This window comes from Rhinolophus hipposideros, assembly GCF_964194185.1.
Source record: "Rhinolophus hipposideros genome assembly, chromosome: 11".
In the NCBI taxonomy this organism is placed as follows: domain Eukaryota; kingdom Metazoa; phylum Chordata; class Mammalia; order Chiroptera; family Rhinolophidae; genus Rhinolophus; species Rhinolophus hipposideros.
In genome coordinates, this window is record NC_138057.1 from 57,026,910 (window position 1) to 57,045,949 (window position 19,040).

General features: G+C 39.3%; 1 protein-coding gene across 1 annotated transcript in view; it reads right to left on the bottom strand.

Moving 5' to 3' along the window:
• The window catches only part of GRIN3A (glutamate ionotropic receptor NMDA type subunit 3A), a 141,219-nt gene that overhangs the window by 40,508 nt on the left and 81,671 nt on the right, over positions 1-19,040 (bottom strand). Inside the window, exons 4-5 of the mRNA XM_081067844.1 lie at positions 5,885-6,030; positions 1,783-1,898 (exon numbers count right to left, since the gene is read on the bottom strand). Coding sequence (XP_080923970.1) covers positions 1,783-1,898; positions 5,885-6,030 — 262 coding nt within the window. The remainder of the gene's footprint in view (positions 1-1,782; positions 1,899-5,884; positions 6,031-19,040) is intronic.

Below are 19,040 nucleotides of genomic sequence, written 5' to 3' on the forward strand. Positions count from 1 at the left end.
CCAAGTTCTGGTTTTAGGTTGTAGACTTCTTGGCATGGGCAGTATTGAATTCAATGTTCTGATTTGCACCTCACCCAGAATAAACCAGCAATGGTATTTTTTAGAAATGAAACAACAATGAGGAGAATGTTCTCTCTGTTCAAAGCTGTAGTCTTTTTGCTCTCTTGCAAGGAGAGTTCTTCCATGGGCCATTCTGTAATTATTCCCTTTTTAAAACAATGTGGTGTTCGGAGATGATGGGAACTGCAAGACACTAAGTCTTAGGAGCACAGATGGAAATATAAACAGGAAACCAGTGGGAAGTAAATGGTGTGGCATCTGGCACTGGGGTCTAGCAGAGGCAAACGAGCCATCTCACCACTCCCTTTTGACAAGATAGGGCTGTCTCCTGAATACCAAGGTAGAAAAATGGAGTCCTTTATTCTTATGCCCGTTACAGTGAAGCATCATTGTTAGCTGCTAATGGCAGAAGGGAACCTCGAATATCTCCAGATGCCACAAAAAAGGGAATTTTTCCATTAAAATGGAAATGGGGTACATCAAAATGGGGTTACCTAATGAATGTTCATTTGGCTTCCAAGCTTTTTTCTTTTGTCTTTGTGCCTTTGCTATCTTAGACTGCAGTCTTAATAGACGACCACTACTACTAAATCTGTCTCTTCCTGAGTTCTGTCCCTGGTTCAGGTAGAGGTCACTTTGCTTATAGTGATTGATTTCTCTTAGGAGAAGGCACAAAGAAACAGCTGTTACATTCTCGTTCGTCACACAAGCAAAGACTTAAGTATAAAATTTGCTGATGTGTTTAAGGGAGACAGAGAGCAGCCATGGTTGGGAAATTGGATCAGAATAGTCTTGACACACTAGTTAACATACAGGAAGGTACAGTTTTCTGGGAAATAGAACTTGGGCACCCCCATGGGATGTTTCAAGTCAGTGTTTTCTGACAAGAACACGGCTATCTTGAGAGCCAGCATACTTGCGTGCTGTCAGAGAAGGGAAGCTGGGAATTGGGGAGACATGAAATTTGTTGGTTCAAACTATCAGCTCCATATACCTACTATTGTCCAATATCAAAGGAGCTACTGACAAAGCAATTCTTTGATCCTGGTGTTTGATTGATTGGTTGATTAAGTTAGAAGCAAAAATTTGCTGCCAGTGGGGAGAAAGGCAAACCTGAGGTCTCAAACAAGGTTTTGTTTAGGACTCTTAAAGGTTATTAAACTATACAATGAGAATTTTTTCCTGCTTATTTTCCAACTAGTGGAAAAACATTTATTTAAGAACCATGAGATTTGGAGTCTAATCTCAGTATTATCATCTAATTGTGTGATTGTGAAAAAGTGATGTAATGTTTCTGGGCTTTCTTGTGTATAAAGTGAGTAGATTGGATTAGATCAATATTGGGGTCTGCTTCCAGTTGTAAATTGCAATCATTCTAATTTTTGCGTCAGATTCATTATAGGATTTGGCCATTAGAAAATACAAATTAACTTCAAATTGGACTCCCCATTTAATACATGATGCCACCACCCCCATCATCGTTTGGGTAACAAGGTTTTTGTTGTTGTTTTTCTGAACAGCTGGGTAAAAAAAAATGTCTGTAGAGTAGGTGAAAAATAAATTCCTAACTTCAGCAACTTAATAGCTAAGTGCTTATGTGTTGAAAATGAAAACAAGGGAAGATGAATAGCATTTTGCCTTGACTTTGGTATGTGTGACTTGCAAGGTTGGCAAAATGAGCATATCCTGAGTACAAGTGAATTAAGAATGACTGATTAATACCTTCTATGGCAAATGGCTTCCCCACAGTCAGAAGTTTGCAGTCAGCATCTATTGACACTTCATAATCCAGAAGGGCTTTGTCCATGATGAAGGCGTCTAGTTTCTCTGGATCATTCCTATATTTAAGACCAAGAGAAGAAAAGAGAAGAATGATTCATTAATGGACAGGAAGCACTAAGCCTGACAGCTGGCTTTTGTTTAGGGGACAGAAACCTGGACACCAAGGGCAGTACAAGCTAGTTAGGTGCTGACTCGGCCTTGCTGACATCTCACTGACGTACAGAGAGCGCACCCGGGGAAACATGCTGTCTTATAGGACAGCATGACCGCTCTCCCATGGGTTCATCTACCAGTTCCCTCATTACTGCTTAATCCAACAACAAAGCCAGAGTGCCTCTGAATTGAATGGGAAGGGTCATTTCTGTTACATTAACTGAGTGACTTTTTTGTGTGAGGCATTGTATTTATTGTTCGCAATACATTTTATCACTCATAATGACTCTGAGATGGGGGAGTATTAGCCCATATTAACAGATGAGGAAATTGAGATTCAGAGCGTTGAAGTCACTTGATCCAGGTTACACAGCTAGTAAGTATTGGAGCCAGGTGGGCTCATTAGTTAGTATGTGGAAATTCTTATTTCTTTCTGTTATGATTACTATCATATTCTTCAGAGATCAGGCATTATTTCTTATTTAGAAGTAGATATAAAAAAATGCAAGTAAGAAATCTAGCACTCCTGGGGAAAAGGGAGTCAAGGTCTCTTTAAAGTCCGTAGGTTAACATTCAATCAAAGGAAGAGGAAGCACATGTAATAGATCTCAGTGATTGGAGTTATTATCTCCAGACATTCATGTTTCACTCCCACCGCAGGGGGAGCTCAGGCAAGAATCATTTCAGGAGGTGTTCCTGGACGGTATCAATGAATTGGCTGTGGACTAGGCTCCAGATGCCCACAGATGCCTTGCCTGTCCTTCATGTGTTCTCGCCATCTTTTGGACTTAGGCACAGAGATGGTCCAAAGGAAGGCTATGCCTCGGCCCTGGCTGAGCAAGGAAGGAGTTTCAAAGGGAACTGTTTAAGGTGTACACAACGAGTCTTGTTTTCAGTCACCTCAAATCCTTTTTGGAAAGGTGCAGGACAGACATCCATTTAAGAAAAGCTTTCTGACCCTCAGTGTTGTCTAAACAGCTTGGAAAAGAGAACAGTTCTTTTCTATCCCATCCAGGCTCAGTCATTCCTCATTTAGAGCCAAAGATGGGGCTGTTGGAATTCAATCCAAAGGAAGGGCATCTAAACTCAGCGGAAGACATGGCTAGGGCCCATCAAAATCTAAAAGTGAAGATGTTCCCAGACACCTCTAAGATTCATCACTGGGCGCGAAATATATTTTTATATGGATGGTGTTTTCTGGGGCATGCGTGGACACACAGTAAGTAGGTCAACTTCCCTTCTTGGTGCCAATGACCATTGCTTCTTTCTTCTACTCTCCTAGGAAGTAAAATGGCCAACTCAAAATACATCCCCTTGTCCATGGTATTGGATTGAAGTTACAATGAAGCCTATGTTTAACTTTAACTGAAACAAAGAACATCTCCTAGCTCCACAGCTGTGGGAAGCTTCAGAAAGTGTTGGGGATATAATTGTCCCCAGGAGCTGCGGATGAGGAACCTTAATGGAACCTCGGCGATAAAAATGGAACTGAAAGATGTTTCTTTAATCAAAGTTTTACTGCCACAGTAGCAGAATGTACATTGGGGGCTACATAGCAACAAGTTACCGTTTACCATTACTCCACAAATATGTGTGGTTGCAATAACAATAGAAAAAAACATTTTTTTTCTAACAAGTAATTCCTGAGGTCCATCCTCAGTGGTATCCTTAAAGTAACGACTTCTGATTTTGGACTGCAAAGTGCAGCTGGCTATGACGAGTCTGTATTGTGTAGGAAAGCAAGAAGCAATCAGCTCACAGACTCTCGTGGGGCCTTGACTCACTGACAAGGAAGTGGCTGGGTGTGATCCAGGTACAAGGAGCTTCTGGACTGGCTGAATCATCCTTACCATTGGCAGACCCTCCAGTTGTTTCTCTCGTTATAGACTCATGTTCTGTCTTTTTGAGCATTCATTTCATAAAACACAAAATACAGTCACATAAACATACTGAAAGAAATGAATACTTTAACAGGGATTAATTTATTGGAAAACTGTCACCTGAGAAAGCAGGGCCCTAAGTAAGGAGGACTAAGCCCAGGGAAATTTTGATAGGAGAGGGGAGAGACAGGTTTAAGACAGGAACCTGTCTTGTGCAGACTCCAAGGGTTGTGCCCTGTAGGTCAGGGCACTGGGATGTCAGCGGGTAACACGAGGACTGTGGTTGCTTGGAGTGATGGCTAAGAGCTCCCCACGTTTGACTAGGCCAAACGTGGGGAGAAAGGCCCAGAGATAAGAAGTGAGAGACCATCAATGGTAAGCTCTGCCTAGATTCCAATTTCACCTTGATCAGTGAATCACCCGGGGAGCTTGTGAAAATGCAGACTCTGGGATGGGGCCTGAGATTGTGCATTTCTCACGAACTCTCAGGTGCTAACTGGAATATGAATGCTGCTGGCACATGGACTTCTCTTTGAACATCAAGGACCCATTTTTCTCTTATGGTTCCTTTCCTAGCCAGAAGGAGTGGTTACATTCTAGAGACCTGATTCTAGTCCCGACTCTGCCACTTGCTAGCTATGTTTCCAGGGACAAGTTGCTTCTTTTGGACTTCAGCTTCTTCATCTATGCCTGCTTTTCTATTTCTTCTCTCCAGGCTAGAGTGGGGCCAACTCTGAGTAGTGGGGTCTTCTCAGGTGAAGCCTCCAGAATAAATGGATATCCAGAGTGAAGTGGAACTGGGGACTGTAGCAGTGGCTCATTTCATCCTTTCACACTACCAGAAGGGCCTAGTGTGGCCATTACTATCTAGCTGGGAGCCATTGCTGTCACCCTGATATCTTATTCTCTCTCTCAGCCACAAATTTGCCTGAAGAAGAGGTGGGAGGCAAAGGAGCCCTAATCTCTGTCAGAGAAGTACTCTACTGTTTTAATGTTCTTGCAAAATTAAAGCACCATTTCATAGTACTTTAGCACCATATATAAGTTTGCAGATCTGAGAGCAAGGCTTCCTCTCTAGACTATAGTCAAAATTCCATAAAATTGTTTTAGGGAGCTATTACTAGACCTCTTGAGAAATGTAGAGCCCTTATGTCCCGTGAAATTATTTATGTCCCTTCTTTCTTAAAAAAGAATTTGAGGTGGCAGGTCCTGCTCTCCATTGGGAAGATTACAGAGACACCAGTTTCCTGATGCTGCACAGTTCTAGGGATGGGAGGTTTGAATGTATGTCTTTGTCCTGAGACCATTAGGCAAAAGGGAGAGGACTACATACTGTCATGCCATAGTGCTTATCAGGAGCCATTCCTTCCCTTCTCCCAGGCTAACTAGATGAGCAGATCCATAACTGTACCATCTTCCTTTGCATTCAGCCTTACTGAATCACAGGGTCTGATAATGTGCCATGGAAATGTGCTTGTTCTTGATTGTTTCTCATAAATCCTGATGAGAAGGATGCAGGCATGAGATCATTGCCTTTTATCTTATTTCCTTTCTACAGGAAATCTCTATGACAAATTCTACTTCCTTGTGGCAAGAGGAGACAGTCTAGAAATCAGCTTAGAGATTCACTGTGAAGGAAGGGGTTGCTTTGGGACACGTTATCCTCTGGCTACATTCTCTCAGTGTTTGATCATTTCTGCGCCATTGTTTCCTCAAGTGATGTCAAACCAACATTTACTTTCCTCACCATCTGCTGCACTAATGACCACTGGCACTTTGAGCAAAGATACTGTTAACTTGGGACCACGCAAGTAAGTCGTAATCTAGGTCACATCATTAAATGCACACTATTCCAGACTGCCTCCTGGATCTCATACAGTGTGAGCAGTATTGCTGAACACACAGTGGGTATATTTAGCTGTCATTTTCAAAAACTAACAAACACTACATCAGGACATAAATGACTTATTTCAGTGAGAACTTTTTGGACCCCAGAGGTTGACACTCACTTCAGATACTCCACTCCATTGGGGGTGGCTGGTACATTGTATCTTCTCATGTACTCATGCATCTCTGGGAAGCTCTGCCTCACATAGTCTTCAGCACTGCTTTCCCGGACAGTTCCAAAGCGGAAGCCTTGGGAGGGATGATGTAACTATGGGGGAGAAACAGAAATGTCTTTAATATAAATTAGTCTTAGGATTGTTTTCAAAAATTTCCTTTTCCATTGTTCCTTGGAATCTAATAATGTAGAATTTTATGCTACACGTAGGCATAAATATGCGCATAGAAATGTGTAGACATAGGTAGATGTTCTTTCACATCCCAGCTTTCACATCAGTAATTAACTATCTTCAGAAGCAAACAGAGGGAAATAACAAACAGAAAATACAAAACAATTTCTTCTTTATATTGAGAATTTATCAGAATTCTTTAGAAATTCTATAAATGGGTATGTAGAATCAGCCTCATTATTACAAATTGCATTTCAGGTAAAGTATACAGTTAAGGTAACACATTAAAGACTGTGCACCTCCTTGGTTAGAAAATCACAAAGGATAACTTAACCTTGCATCCTGAGATTGAAATATACCTGATCCAAAGCAGTGAACACATCTCTGTTATGTTTATTTGTCTTTATGCTCTACAGCAGGTCCTCGAATAATGGCATTTCATTCAACGTCATTTCATCGTAACATTGATGAGATGTCATAGGAACTTAACTGGTTTCTATCAATTAGTCTATGGTAAAATTGGTTTTGTTATATGTCATTTTGCCACAGTTCCAAGAACATATTGATGTCATGAAGTGAGGACTTACTGTGCTACATTTTAAGTCTGTTGAATTTACTTTTGGTGTTATTATGAAATGATCTCTTTCCTTTAAGTCAGTATATTAACCAATGTTGAGTCATGCTGTGTATTTGCTCAAATGGAATAGTATGCAAGACAACAGGAGCAACAGAAGGTAAGGGTAGCCGGAGTAGAACCAGGAAGCTGGGCTGCCTTGAGCAGCCAGAGGTTGGCGTGAGCTGCCACGGGAGGCTGTGTGCTGCCGTAGTGGCCATGGCCGGTGGCCAGCGTAGGGAGAGCTACCGTGAGCTGCTGTGAGCGGCCAACCTGACGGCTGGTGACCAACTGCCTGGGTGGGGGGAGCGCAATGCTCATAATACCAGCATGGGCCAGGGAGCTGTGTCCTACGCAACTAGACTGAGAAACAATGGCTTGAACCGGAGTGGCGGAAGAAAGGGGAAAAAAATTAAAAATTTCCCCTTAATTCTTATCTTAATTTAAAACAATATGTTCTTTTTCATTTCTGCATGTGAGATTCTAATGGAAAAGACAATGGGCTACTCAGCAGTCACGGAATAATAGAATCAGTAAAAAGATCTGAGAAGTAATTGGTGCAACCCGATCGACTGGCATAGTCTACCCTGTGTGTCCACGTGGTGTGTAATTCAAACGTCCAGTGATGTCAGAAAGTCTGAATCAAAGAGGGAGGATAACTGCATACAAAGAGCTAAAAATGATTTGAGCTGGATTACAGCTACTACCAGAAAGTCCCAGAGAAAAAAGAATTTCTTTAAAGTCTCAGATAAATATTTCACCAGTTCTTCCAATTCTGTTTTTATTTGTGTCAACCTTTTCAGGCCTTGGGGAAATGTGTAAGGTTAAGCTAACTATTTGTATGTGAATTGCTCATTATTAATGGAATGCTGAACTCTAGCCAGAGCAGCTACACAGAGAATAATCAGACATTTTGCAAGAAGCAGAGAAATGGCTCAAAACAAAATGATGCTCAACATCACTAATCATCAAGGGAATGGAAATCAATGATAGTATACAATGATATGCCACCTCATACCAGTCAGAATGGCTATTATCAAAGTTAACAAACAATATGTGTTGACGAGGCTGTGGAGAAAAGGGAACCCTTGTGCACTGTTGGTGGGACTGCAAACTGCTACAGCCACTATGGAAAACAGCATGGAGATTCCTCAAAAAAAACTAAAGAGGGAAATACTATATGACCCAGTCATTCCACTTCTGGGTATTTATCCAAAGAAAACAAAACCAAGAATTCGAAAAGATATATGTACCCCTGTGTTCACTGCAGTATTATTTACAATAGCCAAGATACAGAAGCAACCAAGGTAGCCATTGATAAATGGATAAAGAAGATGTGGTATTTTATATAATGGACTATTATTCAGCAATAAAAAAGAATGAAATCTTGCAATTTGTGACAACATAGATGGATCTAGAGGGTATTATGCTAAGTGAAATAAGTCAAGCAGAGAAAGACAAATACCACATGGTTTCACTTATATGTGGAATCTAAAAACAAAACAAAACAAAACAAAACAAAACAAAACAAAACAAAAGGAGACTCATAGAAACAGAGACCAAAGGTCTGTTTACCAGAAGGGAAGGGGAGGTGAATAGGTAAAAAGGAGAAGTGGAATATTGTCAATAATACTGTGATCAGTTTGCATGGTGACAGATGGTTACCAGAATTAGTGGGTGATCACATTGTAAGGTATAAAAATGTCAAATCACTATATTTTACACATGAAACTAATATAACCAATATAAGATTATATACAACTATATTTATATGCTTAAACAAACAAACAAAAAAATGGAAGCAAACTCAAGAAATAATCAAGCTGTTATGTCCAAGGTAAATGTGATGCTTTAGAATAAAAGCAATCTTAATGTTGAATATGTTCATTTAAGGTCTACATTTGTATTTATCTGAGATTAATACTTAAATAACAAATGAAATGTAGTCACTGGACCTGGTATCATGTCCTTTGAAACTGGGTGGGAAGAGAAATTCTTAACTTGCCCAGTGGAATGGGGTATCTTAGGTATTGAGACCACGGCTCCTCCTCATCCATTATTTTATCCACTTAAATCCTATAATATGGGGTGGTCTCAGAGTTCACAAGGGCCTTAAAAGTCATCTACTCAAATCGTCCACCTCAATCCTTGATAGCAAAGCTAAATACTCCTGTACCCCTGGAGTTTCTTCAAAATGTAGATTCTGATTTGTTAGGTCCTGGTTGGAGCCTGAAAGTCTGCATTTCTAACAAGCTCCCAGTTGATGCTGATTTCTTGGTTCACGGACCAGACTTGAGTAGCAAGCTTTATTTACATCATCACTATTAAGTGCCTGTTAAGTCTCTGCTTGAATGTCTCCAGTGATAAGGAAATCACTCCTCTTCAGGCACATCTTCTATATATGAAGGATGAATTTGTATCCCACCCAACCAATCTATCTATTTGAATATATAACAACAACAACAATAATAATGAAATAACAGCTACTATTTTCAAATATTTACTATATGCTAATACATTTAAATCTAACAAGATTACTGCTGTTATTATTTATTATTGCATATGAAGAACTGAGATTCAGGGATATTCAGCACATTAAGACCAGCAGAACGTGATAAATTCAGATCTGAATCGGACTGTCTGACTCGAAGCCCTTAACCTTATCTAGCACTACATTCTGCCTTTATTGACGTTTGTTGTCCAAGTTTTCAGGATACCTCTAAATAATACATACCTGTATGCACTACAATTTCAAAATCATTTTGGTTATTATAGGTGTGGCCATATAATTTATGTTGGAAACTAGGACACTTCTTTAAAAGGGGACACTACTGAAAATTACACAGCAAAAATAGGCACACTAGGATGGTCCCCAGCAAACAGAAATATGTGTTTGCTGAATTATTACTGATGCTCTGAACATTAAAATATAGAGAAATGAGGTTGTGAATGTTTCTGAGCCCTCCCCAATTTCTAATGTGAATTACTGAATCATGTATGTCGTAATTCTTTTTTCCGTGTTATTCCTATTTTCTTCTAAAGAAACTAAATTCTCCATTTAAATTTAAGCATTTTATTGCCTCTCTTTTCATTTTCAGTCTGAAGCCCTGTATGTTAGGTCAGCTAATTTCTAGTTAACAACATTCTTTGACGTTGTTTTGATTTACATGTGCTTTAGCCCACGTTATTCTGACAACTGGGGTCATTGCATCAAATCCCTTGTATAGACTAGGGCTCAGCAAATTATGCCCCATGGGCCAAATCCAGCCTACCACCTTTTGTAAATCAAGTTTTACTGGAACACAGCCATGCTCATTCATTTACATATTGTTTATGGCTGCTTTTACACTACAACAGGAGAGTTGAGTAGGTATGAAAGAGACTATGTGGTTTCACAAAGCCTAAAATATAAAGAGTGCCAAAAACATGTACACACATTTTAAGAGAGGAAAAAACTGTATTAAGATTGTAATACTCTTGCAAACAGTGCCTCCGATAAGGGGCTAATATCCAAAATATACAAGGAACTCATACAACTCAACACCATAAAAACAACACAATTGGAAAATGGGCAGAGGACCTGAAGAGACATTTCTCCAAAGAGGACATACAATTGGCAAATAGACAGGTGAAAAAATGCTCAACATCACTAATCATCAGAGAAATGCAAATAAAAACCACAATGAGATATCACCTCACCCCATTCAGAATGGCTATCATCAACAAGACAAATAGTAACAAGTGTTGGAGAGGCTGTGGAGAAAAAGGAACCCTCATACACTGTTGTTGGGAATGCAGACTGGTGCAGCCATTATGGAAGGCAGTGTGGAGGTTCCTCAAAAAGTTACGAATAGAATTACCATATGAGCCAGCAATCCCTCTCCTGGGTATCTACCCCAAAAATCTGAAAACATCCATAAAGACACGTGTGCTCCAATGTTCACTGTAGCTTTATTTACAGTGGCCAAGACATGGAAACACCCAAAATGTCCTTCGATAGATGAATGGATAAAGAAGTTGTGGTATATATATACACAATGGAATACTATTCGGCAGCAAGAAAAGATGAAATAGGACCATTTGTGACAACATGGATGGACCTTGAGGTTGTAATGCTAAGCAAAATAAGTTAGAAAAAGCAGAGAACCATATAATTTCACTGACATGTGGTGCATAAATCAAAAACAGCAAAAGAACAACACAAGCAAATGAGAAACAAAAACTCATAGACACAGACAATAGTTTACTGGTTACCAGAGGGTAAGGGGAGAGGGGGGTGGTAGAAGAGGGTAAGGGGATCAAACATATGGTAATGGAAGGAGAACTGACTCTGGGTGGTGAACACACAATGTGATTTATGGAGGATGTAATACAGAATTGTATACCTGAAATTTATGTAACTTTACTAACAATTGTCACCCCAATAAACTTCAATTAAAAAAATTGTAATACTCAATATATACCAAAAGATAACAAAAGATGAATACAAGTCATGCGTATACATGTTTTTGGCACCCCCGATATTTACTATCTGGCCCATACAGAAAATGTTTGCTGGCCCCGGGTATAGACAATATGAATCAAACCATCTCCTTGACTCCCATATTTCAAATTGTCTTTCTATTCTAAAATCCCATTGGTCACTTAAGAGATGCCACCTTTCCAGGTAAATGAAAAAAGACAGGTTTGATAAATCAAGTCTGGCTTCCCGGCACTGTCCAGACTAAGGCTTTAGTATGATGATACATCTCATTTCTAGCTGCATGGAGTGTTCAATCCCCCAACAGGAGATCCTGACCATTATAGTCCTTTGTTTCTTTCTAGGACCAGTCATAGAAAAACTCCAGTTATAAAATTTCAAATTGAAGCATCAGTACGATGCTTGGACTAATTTGAAATTTAATCCCAGGGGCAGGTAGTATTGCAGGGGCCTCCAGAGGCCTGAGGCTACAAGAACTGGCCAGTGATACACATACTCATTCTAGCTGAGTTATTTCTTCATCTCACCCTTTTTTATGTCACTCTCCTCCATTTCTCATCCTTTGGATGCAAACTTGGTACTTGCAATCTCATCAAAGCTGGAGTTCTTTATTATTTTCGCTATTATTTCTTCTCTTATTTTAATAATGGTAATAGTTAGCTATCATTGGATAGCTCCTTCACTTCTGGCACTGTGCCAAGATCTTAAATTCATCACTTCATTTAATTCTCACAGCGTCTGTCCTTTTGTGGTATACATAATCATTACCCCTATTTTAAAGACGGGGGAACTGAAGCTTGAAGCGGTTAAACAACTTTTTGCCCAAGGCCACAAAACCAGAAAGTGGCCGATCAAGGAACCGAATCCAGAAACCTGAGTATTTGTACTATTAATCTCTCGTTTATACTACCTTTGGGAAAGATTCTTTCTCTTTGAGAAGCTATATAGATGAGAGAGGCATTCCTCAAGCCTAAGGTTCAATTTAGTCCAAACAATTTGTGCAAGCTTAAAGAAATGAGACAAAGAATCTATATCCTTTGGGTTTTTAAACAAGGTGTTTATCAGTTATAGCAAAAGCTGCAAAAACAACAACATCTGAACTGTGCTGTTTACAAAACTCATTCATGCATATTATTCCATTCACTAAGCACAAGCAGTATGATAGTTTCTGTGTTCTATGCATTGAAGTTAAAAAAAAAAAAAAAGCTAGATGGATGGACCAAGCTCCCTAAAACAAGCTCATTCATTCATCTTGTAGTCCACGGGGGTCCAATACTTGAGCTCAGTATTCAGCAGTCTTGAGGGTGGTGGTAGGAGGTCTGAGCCCTGCCCCTTCCATCCCTGCCAGCCTCACCACATCTTCACATACATCTCTGTTGCCACACTGGCCATCTTAATGCTTTTTTCCCCCTACTCTACTTAGGTTACAGATGGAGGCTAGGGACTGACCCTGAAGAGAGATGTCAAAGTGGGGAGGCTGTAAAAATATAGAGCCCAGGCTAATGGAAAGGTAAAGAGCTAGAGGAGATGCTAGAGATCATTTAGTCCATTCATTTATTTTTAGAGATAACAAGACAGGTACCTTCTATTTATTAAGCACTTCCCATGCGTCAGGCATTGTGCTAAAAATTTAACATGGATTATGTAATTTAAGCCTCGTAAACAGCCCTATGAGTCATTTATTATCATCTCGAACTTTCACACAAGACACTAAGGCTTCTGCTTAAATAACTCGCCCAAGATCACTCAGCCAATAAGTATATAGGAGGATTCTGAACTTCGTCAGACTCCAGATTTAGGCCCACGATGAGACAGGTGAAGAAGGGACTTGCTCCAGGTCACACAAGTAATGCAAAGGCGAGTTTACAAAACCCTCACTCAGGCTTAAATATAACCCTGTTGAATGTAGAATCCCTTCCCCAAATGAATATGGCTGATGAAAATAGTTGCTCTTTATTTCTTTTTAATATGCTAGGTTCAATAACACCTCCCTATCTACTATTTGTGAAACCGTAAGTTTCCAGTCTTTATTTCCTTCTCTAAAAGATAATTACCTGAATTAAATTTGCTCAGCAACATCCATGACATGGCCCTGCAGTACTCATTTACTAGGCCTCCGAAAGTCCCCGGTATCTTTCTGCCTCATGCATAGTAACACAAGGGCAGGGCCTGTGATCATGACTTTATAGTGTCTAGCGTACGCACTATGGAGAGCAAACCAAAGAATGATAGAATTTCTACAGGGAAGTATCGTTATTCTGCTATAAAGGATCTATCTATGCCCTTGTTTTCTCTTCCCCTCTTGTTTTTTTTTTCAGGTAAAGTCATTTTCTTTTCTTTTTCTTCTTCTCTGACCCTGGTTTCAGTGTCTTATTCCATTTATCTGGCGCCGCCTATCCTTTTCAGTTCACTGAGACCCTTCCAATTGTCTTAGTCAAAATCCCTTTGAAATCCCATTTTATGCTGAGTGATCCTGTGGTGCGAAGTCCATTTTCTTCCCCATATGTCAGACTAATTATTTCACTACGGATACCACCAACACTACTGGTGTTTCCAAATAAGGAAGCATGGGATTGTAATGATCACAATGGCAGTGATGGTGGTGACGATGACCAGGTGCCAGGCATCGTTTAAATGCTTTAGACATATTACCTGTTTAAATCCTTCCAACAATCCTGTGAGGCTGATTTTATTATTTTGTGCATTTTATAGATGAGAAGCCTCAGGCACAAAAGCAACTAACTGGTCTAAACTTAAGCAAATGGCAGAAATGGGCAGGCTGTGTGGCTCCATTGTTTATCCTCTTGACCACTACAGCACGCAGTACAAAGCATTTTGCTTTACCAGTTATTCCCTTAATTGCTGTGAGACTGACTAAATTCCTTAATCTGCAAAGTGGCTAATTGAAAGAGTGTAGCCATTGTATGTGTACCCCAAAGGCCAATTGGGGGAGCTTAATGAGCCCCTAACGATCTATTAATACTAGTAGCCATCAGTTATTGTGCTGATGATATGCATGGCTCTCCACATTCACCATCTCATTTCAGACTTCCTGTAACCCTCTGAGGTAGGTTCTGTTAAAAGTCCGGTTCATGGATGAGGGAAGTGAAGCTCAGAGACATGAAATAACTTTCCACAGGCTCTTCAAGCCCGTGCTGTTGGAGTCAGTGATTATCAGCTGACTCTAGAACCCAACTACATGGAAGACACTGTTTTAAGGGGATTTTCAAAGGTAATTATGATCATAACACAATTAATTTAGGACCATGATTGCTCTAAAGATGTGATTCCACTGTAAGCAGCAGAATTGGGGCCTGAAGCAGGTCAGCTGAGGTCAGAACAGACGCTTTTTATGGAAAAAGGGAGGATTTCTTTAAGTCCATGGCATCAGAATAACCCTGGCTTTCTGTTTATATCGTTGACTTGCTATCCAGCCAAACTTCAAGGTGAAAAATGAGGTGTGGACGGTGGAACTCAAACCTCTCTCTTGAGTCATTGTCCATCACTAGTCGTACTGTCTCCAGCAGACTGAGCCGGCTGTAAGGTCCGTGCCCAAACTAGAGTCAGCAATTCTGGGCTGATTAAATGCAAATGAATGAAAACAGCTATAAATTTCCCTTCAGTCTAGTGATGTAAGCTTTTTGGCACAATTCTACCCACATCTTTGTGGCAGAGGAACTTATTTTAATGCCAGTTTTGATTGAATTATACAACACAGAATTAAGTATTAAAGCATGTCGAGTGTGGCCTTCATTCAGGATGGGTTGGGTGTGAAAATACAGTAGGAGGTTTAGTCTAAAGGTCAGTAACCCCACAGCATGGACCTTAAAAAACCAGTGTCTTACTGAAGCTGCGAAAGGAAAACATCAGATAAACAGAAAGACAGACAAACTACTGAATAACAGAAGAGAAATCCTTTCCTCTTTCCTGCTTTATTTTTTTTTTTAGACTAGCCCTTGGGCTGTATGTAATAGTCTTCTTGGCCATGGATGAATAATTCATCTGTATTTGCCTTGAAATGCTCATGGAATCCGTGATGGAGCCATTATGATGGAGGGGCCCTCAAAGATTCAAACATCTACTCTGAATCAACTTGTCCAGAAGAAGATACCTCACCTCCCCCTCCCCCAGGGCAGCCTGCCTGTAGCATTGCTCCCAGCTTTTCCACTTGATACCATCTCCCAGTTTATGAGTGAGCTGGTGTTTGCTTGTCTTTCTTTTCTGTTCAGCACATTTGCTCCTGTTATATGAATCACAAGAGCAGCACAACTAAAGTAACATTTTGCTTTGTGAGCCAAGCATCAGAGGGCAGCAGTCAGCTGAGTTAAAAAGACATCCTCTTTCTCCTTCTTTTGTAAATATGAGAAAATTTTTATGCAGCAATAAAAAAAAAGTGCAATGATTCATAAAGTTTGTAGTTGAGAAAAATGAGGATCAGCAAGATTAAGCAACTTGGCCAAGATAAGTGGAGCTATGCACACATTTAACATATTGAATGGTGTGCTGCATCTGGAACTTAACCTGAATGTAAGTTCTGATTCCACTCTCTTGAGTAATCCTCATGGCAAACAAATTGCGAGCATGACATGAGGAGTTTATGATTCATCTGTAGAAACTGGCTTGGTGCAAACTGGAAGAACAGACCTATGAATTGTCTCTAATGACTAGATAGTAGCAGTAAATGCTTACTTAGTTAGTGTTTGATGAATGATTACACCCATAGTGTAGAGAAAGAAAAAAATGGAAGTTGACTCAGAACCTGAAAACTCATGTTAATTAATTTACATGGAGTTAAAAATAGTCAAGTGTAATCATTGGCATGAAAAGTAATTGTAACTGGAAGCTAACTGATTGTTTAAAAATCATCTGTTACATCAGTATACACTAAAAGATAAAATATTTTGAACTGAAAAATTGGCTTAAAAATTTGTTTACTTATTAAATCCTGAAATAACTCTTCCTTCCTCTTTTCTTTGTTCCTATTCTCACAGATAACTTTCAGAGAAGCTGGCTCATTAGCAAATGGACCATTTCTTCCTGGAATTATAAAATGTTAGACCTGGTTATGTTAGAATGATTTAATTCACAACCCTTAATTTGCAGATGAAGAAACCAGAGGTGATCAAGGTTAAATGACTTGTCCAAGGCTCAAGACTTGATTAAGGCAAAGTTGGGACCAAAACCTAGTTTCTGGTTCCACTATCCTGAGATTACTCAAATCATGTAAATAAAAATAAATGTTAAAAGTCTATGAATCCACGGTTATTTAAGGATGAAAATTGGACAGAAGCAATCCTGAAGATCTGGATCGATGTTTGGACCGTTGAAAAGGAAATCATGGAAAAACTTACTAATTTCACTTTATGAAAAATTTTCAAAAACATCTTCATTTATTTAATGTCACAAGTAAAACAGTGAATAGTGAATCTATTCTCACTGTAAAAAACAAACAGAAGTTTTATGGCATAAAACATTACAGGATCTCTTTTTCCTCCCTGATTCTAGAAGTAGCCTTTGCTGTAACCTCCTCTAGAAGGAGCCACTGCTGACATTTTAGTGGTTACCACGATGAGCATTACTGAGCTCATCTCACTATTTAAGAGACCGCGTTTGGTACTTAGACATCCTTTTTTCATTACAGACTGGAAAATGTACTAGCCTTGGTCGAGACTATTATTCTGTCCAAGGAGCATGCAACGAGTTTAAGTTTAAAGGTGTGGCTAGCTGGTGTGCAAACCACAGAGTGACACCAATCTCATAGATTTCCACAATAACTTTTTTGTCTATTTTTTCCCAGCTAAAGAACTTCAAAAACACCTTCTATCTAACTTTCCTCCCAATAATCCTGGGATATCAAGATGAAGAATGGTTGTATTCTCCATTTATAAAATAGGAAACCAAATTCTAGAGAGATTAAGTAGTACAGTCGACTGATTGTATTCATGGTTCCAATTCTTCTTCCCTCTTTGATTCATACTGTTTGCCATGCCACTATAAGTGCCCACCTTCTCTGACTCTGGTCATGGCCATGTGACTTACTGTTGTTACTGGAATGTTAGCAGATAGGATGTAAGCACAGTTTTGGAAAAGTCACCATGAGAAAGACATGCCTGGATTAGTCTGCTGGAAGATGAGCCATGTGGAGCAGAGCCATATCATCCCAGCAACTACTGGAGTCACCCCAGATAAGCCAAGAGCTAGCTGACCCCCACACAATAGGTGAGCCCAGACTAGGTCACCTGAACCTGGCAAGCTTGTGAGCTTTTCGTTGTATAACACTGGTGTTTTGTGGTTGTTGGTTATGTGGTATTATTTTAGTAACAGATAACTGATACAGTGGTAACAACTATAAATGAGAATCCAGAAATTTAACTAAGATCTTCTGTCTCTAAGCCCAGTGCTCATGTCATTTGACCCAATTTTGCCTTTTTGCATTTGTACCTGTTATTACCTCTGCCTGGGATTCCCATTTCTGTTGGTTCCTCCTATTCTTTCTTTAAAATCCAGATTAGGTACTATCTCCTTTTAGAAGCCTTCTCTGATCTTCCCAAGAGATAACTATCTTCCTGGGTGCCACCTCTCCCTTTTACATCTTTTTATTATTTCACAAATCACAGTGTAGTAGAGTTAGTTATTTACTTGTATGTATTTCTGAAGGGACTATGAGTTTCTCTGAACTCTTTTAGAAACCATCACAGTATCTCATTAATATTTTTGGAATTATACTAACTGGTAGAAAGAGGAACATGGAAGAAGAAACGAATGATTTCTTGTTGAAAGATTTCAAGCATATTTCTGATTTGGTCTTGCCTGCCACTTAAGTAAGGATCTCTGAGTCAAGCGATAAGTTTAAGGACAAAGAATCCATTAATTCAGCACATGCATCTATCTATCTATCTATCTATCTATCTATCTATCTATCTATCTATCTATCTATCTATCTATCTACCTACCTACCTACGTGTCATCTATCTAATCTATATTGTGCACCAGTTGATAACCCCCTATAAATAATAAAGAAAAGGTCTCTACAAAGGCAAACCAGATAATTACAGATAGTAATAAATAAAAGAAGAGGAAAAATGAGAAAAAATAAAGAAAAGAAAAAAATGGTACGATGAGATAAAAGTCAGATGGGAAGGGCACTTTTGATAGGGCAATCAGGATATTGGGTGCTTAATGGTGAACACACTTCCTTTCCTAGTTTTACTGCAGTGTTGTAACATTCACTTGATTATAGATTTCTTGAGGACAAAATTGTGTTCATTGTTCTTCATATCTTCCATAGACTCTAGACACAGAGCATAACTTGCTGGTTGATTTATTATTCTGATAATAAAGGGCACAATAAGTTCATTTTGTGTGTGTGTGTGTATGTGTGTGCATGTGTGTGTGTGGTGTCTTCATTTCAAATTTTAAAATTTATGCTATTTGCTTGGAGGGTTATTATAAGTCTCTAAATTATACAAATAAATTTAATATTCCTTGGTAATACTTTTAGACTTCTTCTGAGATTTCCCATTTAAAAATAATCACAAGCTTTATTTTAAAGATGTATGTCAAAGCATAAAACCTGAATGTCAAGAATGTTGGCTGTAATTTTTCCTGAAGAACACAAGGATGCATTTGGTCTTGGCCTATTGTTAGAGATATAAGAAAAACAACCAGAACGGAGCCTCAGCGTTTATGTTAGATATAATCTGTTCTTCATTTATCTGGTCATCTACAACTCTGGAGATTTAACAAATAATTACAGAACACTGATCCAAGCCAGCCACTGTGCTCAGGTATTTTACATACATTATCTCCTAAGTGCCGAAGGACAGTGCTATGAGTAG